At 45.7% G+C, this 5,180-nt stretch overlaps 2 protein-coding genes across 2 annotated transcripts; both read left to right on the plus strand.

Annotated features, from left to right (window-relative positions):
- Positions 1-305: 305 nt before the first annotated feature.
- Positions 306-2,459, plus strand: HO133_006087 (uncharacterized protein; the record flags this gene model as incomplete). The annotated part of the gene is made up of 1 exon (XM_037296990.1): positions 306-2,459. The coding sequence occupies one exon, from the start codon at positions 306-308 to the stop codon at positions 2,457-2,459; it is 2,154 nt and encodes a 717-aa protein (XP_037147564.1).
- Positions 2,460-4,323: 1,864 nt separating this feature from the next.
- On the plus strand, positions 4,324-4,962 carry HO133_006088 (uncharacterized protein; the record flags this gene model as incomplete). Its single annotated transcript, XM_037296991.1, has 1 exon — positions 4,324-4,962. The coding sequence occupies one exon, from the start codon at positions 4,324-4,326 to the stop codon at positions 4,960-4,962; it is 639 nt and encodes a 212-aa protein (XP_037147565.1).
- Between the last annotated feature and the right edge of the window lie 218 nt (positions 4,963-5,180).

Below are 5,180 nucleotides of genomic sequence, written 5' to 3' on the forward strand. Positions count from 1 at the left end.
GCAACGAGCTCTTCATCTTATATTCAAAGCCCCGTCACCCAATGGTAGGAGTAGAATAGGTCTCTGCTATTGTTGCTGTTGCTGTGGGAACTTCAGTCCTAGCACCTTCTATTTTGGGCGCGCTTAGGGCGCCAAGCCGGAAACGCGCAAGGCCGATCTATCACTTTCTTACCTGACATCTGGCCTTCAATACTCGTTCAAGACTTTTTCTGAACGTTGGTTTGTTCGCTGGGAAGACTGGCTTACCCTTCTGACCTCGTGAAGTCATTCCCTGTCAAAATCATTTGCGATAATTAGCACCGGTGATGGAGAAAGCTCAGTGGAGTCCCATAAATAGTGAGCCTACGAGTGCTGGAACCAACCCCACTGCAAAGAGACCGCATCCGGGCCTCACACGTTTGCCCATCCAGTTCTCAAATGGGGCGCCCATAAGAGCGAAGAAACAGTATACAGAGCCGCCGAAACATAACCTCGACAGGCCGCCAGTGGTGCACAGCCTGACACTGAGCGGGGATCTTCCCGCCCCAGAAGCGGAGTCACGGTCATCGAAGCAACGAGAAATTGGATCAGTAAGTTATTCAACCGTAAACGAGACCGGTCCATCGACTCCGTTTACGACCATCTCGCCTGATGAACCTACGCATGAACGGCGTGTCGAAGGCAAGAGGCACGACCTGGGGTCTAACGGTCGCAACACCACATTTATCGCAAACTCAAGGGCCGGTACCCAAACTCCGAGAGCAGTTCATCAAGCGGGAATGTCGACAGAGGTAAGACGCGCACAGTCACAAAAGCCTAATCCTGTGCCGGATGCAAGCAAGATTTATCAGGCTTTCAACATTGCGCCCCCGAACACCAATCTAATCACGAACGAGGAACAGTCTAATGCTACCACGGCGAGTGAATCCAGACAGGGCTCAATCAAGAGAACTTTTGGACCGAGAGATACACCAGCAAAGCTTACGAAAGGTTCTCCCAAAGAACGCTCGGTCGGACTGCACGAAAGTAACACCAAGCCAGTGCAAAATCAGGAGCCATTTGTGACCGACGAGCAGAGCTCGTCTTCTTCTGACGACGATGCAACACATCTGCCCACGAGTGCTGGACGCAAAGCAGAAGAGGCGGTTGACGAAGCACAGAGTCCAGTCATGGATGACCCAGATCACGTCACGATGACGACCAGCTTACCAGATGATCATACTATCGAATGGCTAGCAGAAGCCAAAGATTTCTACCAAGGGACGCTACCGCCCTTTGTCACAAAGCAAAAACTTGGTGTTCGGAGAATGGTAGAACTACCGTTAATCGAAGGTCAACAGTACGCTGAAAAGGTCGAAGTGGTGTATCGATTATGGGATGCTGCCCATACCTTCGCCAGTATTGACATAAATGGTGAAAGATTCATTGTCAAAGTTTTCAGAGGCGGTGCTACTCCCTATCGTCCCTGGATGGGCCCGCAAACAGGATTCTCCGAAACGCCGCTTGCGTTCTCCAAGCAGGTCTCTCGGGGCCCGAAAAGCGTGACAGCTACCCCAGGAAAACGCCCCTCTCTTCCCAAAGGCTGGGCGTTGAAGGAGGATGACGAGAGAGACGACGACTACAGCCCAGCTAGTCGCCGTAAATCTGGCCCAGTGCGGCGTCGCCGTCGTCCTAACTTCGGGTTAAACGACGATGAGGAAGAACTCGACGAGGACCCTTACCAGATGGCAGAACAACTCCACTCGCAAAGATCGTCGATCGAAGGAGACAATGCAGCGCCTGATCCGACTGGTCGTAAGCCGCTGGACTCCAGCGTAGCCATTACACAGCCACCCAGCAAGCTCATCAACGCAGTCAAGAAAAGTCTTCGGCTACCGAAAGAGCAAGATGTCTTCCAGCGACCCAAACAGATAAAGCGCAGGAGCGTTGGTGGCCAAGGAGTGACTACGGAGTTGGAAGGGAGCAAGCGTGGGAAGCACAAGGCGGTTTTCTCCAGCGATAGCGAACACTCTGTCCCCCATAAGCGAGCGAAGCCTACGAAGGCCATTTCCCAGCGCACTTTCTCCACCAATTCAGCCAATCCGAAAAATGTCCCTCAAGTCTCAAAACACAAGTCTCCTACTCTCGATGCGCACACACTTTCGCCTTACAAACAAGCCCACACCACGCTACGTATCGCACTTGTTCCGTACCCACAACAATCTGCGATACACCGATTGCGTTCCTGCACGACCATAGATACTTTCTTCAGCTCTGTGATTGGGGTCTCTGGCTACAAAGGCGACAAAGATCGCATCTTTGGCATCACGGCCACCTTTGATTGCAAGCCTGACGACGATGCGGATAAGAGTATGGTGATCAGAGAAGAGTGGCAGGATAGCTTCGACGTGTTCCTCGAGACCGTTGACGGAGCGGAATCCTGGACGGAGGAGGGTGGGAAGTGTGGCGTGGCTGTTAATCTGTTGTTAACCGAGGGGTGAACCAGCCCCGTCCTTCCTTTTGACTCAGCAATTGAAGGTGTGCATGATGAATGGGACTACCTTTCTGTGTCATGACGGTGTCTCTGACAACGAGACTTACTTCCTTCAGAGCGCGCCCCTAGGAATTTATAACTGTTGGAGCAGATCAGACACCATTCAGACGACACAAAGTTGCAGGCCGGGGTTTTCTGTTCCAGCGATCGATTTCTGAAATCTCTGCACTCATTCATCCCACGACCGTCCATGTTAGAGCTATATATATCCCCTCTTTAAGCGTTTAGATAGATGGATGGATCAAAGATGTGCAGCTGCATGACATATCAAATAATACGATGAATGTTTCATTCCAAAATACGCAAGAATAAACGATCGACGGACTTCACTGTCACATCGTATGCAGCAGATAAATTCCACGTACTAAGCCTCTACCGTTCCATTCTTAGTCCACTCTAGATACCTTGCAATGTCCACCCAGTCCCGCTATTGCTATTAAATCCCTTTACTACCAGACGCTTACTATTCAGCATCATCTTATCTTACATCTCAGCTCCGCTTATCACAAAATCGATATAGTGTAACCCATAAACCTAATACGGTGTAAAGCCTACACTGATAATTCCATGTGCCCGCAGGGCAGCACTGACAGGAATATCCCCCCACGCCAAGCAGTCTCTCCACCTTGTCAGCTGAGACAACCCGACGAATTATTCTCTTCGAGGATACTCGTATTCACTAGGATTTGCAATCTACTAGGACTTGCAATCTCTAAAACTTAACTTTTATAATTTATCATTCCACAACGTTATAATAAAAAATCGAAAAAAAATCTAAGAGAATAGAAAATGCAATTTTAATATTTATAGAGTTTTTTAAGATCGAAATAATAATAATTAATTTATATAATAGCGTAATAAACTTCGATAATTATATCTTAATATATTACTATATAACTTTATTAATCTAAGCTTAATTATAAACAAATTAAAATTATAATAATTATATTTTATATTCTTTTAATTTTTTTTCTAATTTTAAATTATGTTATTATAAAATAATAGATTATAATAATTAGATTTTAAAGATTATAAATTTTAAACTTCTAGTAGATTATAAATCCTAGTGAATACGAGTAATATCTTTACGAAGCGATCTATTTATATTAATGAGATACTTAAGTTTATCTAATAAGAACGTTAGCTAAAGTAAACTTCTTAGTTATTAAATTTTTTCATTAACTTTTCAATTTTTAAATAAGTAAATATTTCTATTATTTACGCGTATAAGCGAATATATTATAAGTAATATCTACGCTAATAGCTCTATAGATAGCTTTAAGATATCTTAAGACATACCTTAGTAAAAAGCCGAGGTTTTAAAATGTAGTGTGGATATAGTACTACTTGGAAATACGTTATACTAGAACATTAATATGCTTATAGCTTAGAATATAGAATTTATATAAAATAGTATTCGAATAGATTTCGTTAAGACGATATAATATTAAAGATGTCATGAGATGCCTCAGGGATACTCATAGGGCCACTAGCGTAGGCTTGGCACCGCACATATCTGCCCTGCAGGCACATAGAATAATCAACATCTTTTACAACCACACACATATATGAGTCAAACCATAATGATTCCTTAACAATTGGTAGCAACACCTTAAGATCTAATTCCACTTGATCCTATGATGTAGTAGACGTCTCTACGAGCCACGTCTACACCACACGTTTACGCAAAGCCTGCATCAAACACCTAATAGTGCAACGCTCCAAGCCGGACCTCCAATACACTCGCGTCATCGAGTACCTTTTGACACCCCGTCCAAATCGATCCTTTCGATAGGCCTATCGATATCATCATGCCTCACCCTACCCCACTCGCCTCGCTTCAGGAACAAATGACACAAATGATGGAAATGATAAGAATCATGAGTACAAGACTGGAAGCATTGGAAGCTCGATCTAGGCCTACTCAGCCAGCCACTCAGCCAGCTCACCAAGTCACTCAGCAAGCCACTCCCTCAGTCGCTCAGTCTGATACTTCACAAGAGGAGGATATTGCGGAGAAAAGTGCGGAGACAGTCAGCAGCAGCAGTGATACAACAGACCTGCTCTCCACGATCTCACACCAGCCCGATACTCAGAAAGAGGAGGATCCACTACAGGCAAATGCGGAGAGCACTGCGGAGAAATCAAGCGACAGCAAGGCCCCCAGCACCAAGAACACGGCTCAGCTCTCCAAGATCCCACGTCATATGCTCTCCACGGTTCCACACCAAACCATCACTCAGCAAGCGGAGAACACCACTGCAGCTTGGCCTATCATCCCCACTACATCATTGTGGCACACAATCACTGAGTTGAGCATAGAAGAGAAGGACCTACTACGACGGTCACAGCCAAATCACTATGGCTATGGCAATTGGACCTCTGCAGGCAAGGGTCTCTTCAGGAGGAAGATCGGACGATGCATATTTGGACGAATTGAAACCGTCTGATGTCTTGCTTCAACATCCATTTCATTATTTAAAGGTTTCACTGCGGCAGGAGAACTCGTGGGATGCACACCACTAATTAGCCGGGTGTCTCCAATTCTTTCCGGTTTTTCGAAAAGAGCCATGCATGCATACTTCTTGCCATGAGGACATGGCATTTCTCTGTTTTTTGTGGGCAATTGTCATGAGATGCCTCAGGGATACTCATAGGGCCACTAGCG

Source organism: Letharia lupina (assembly GCF_014066315.1).
Source record: "Letharia lupina isolate WasteWater1 chromosome Unknown contig_23, whole genome shotgun sequence".
Taxonomy (NCBI): domain Eukaryota; kingdom Fungi; phylum Ascomycota; class Lecanoromycetes; order Lecanorales; family Parmeliaceae; genus Letharia; species Letharia lupina.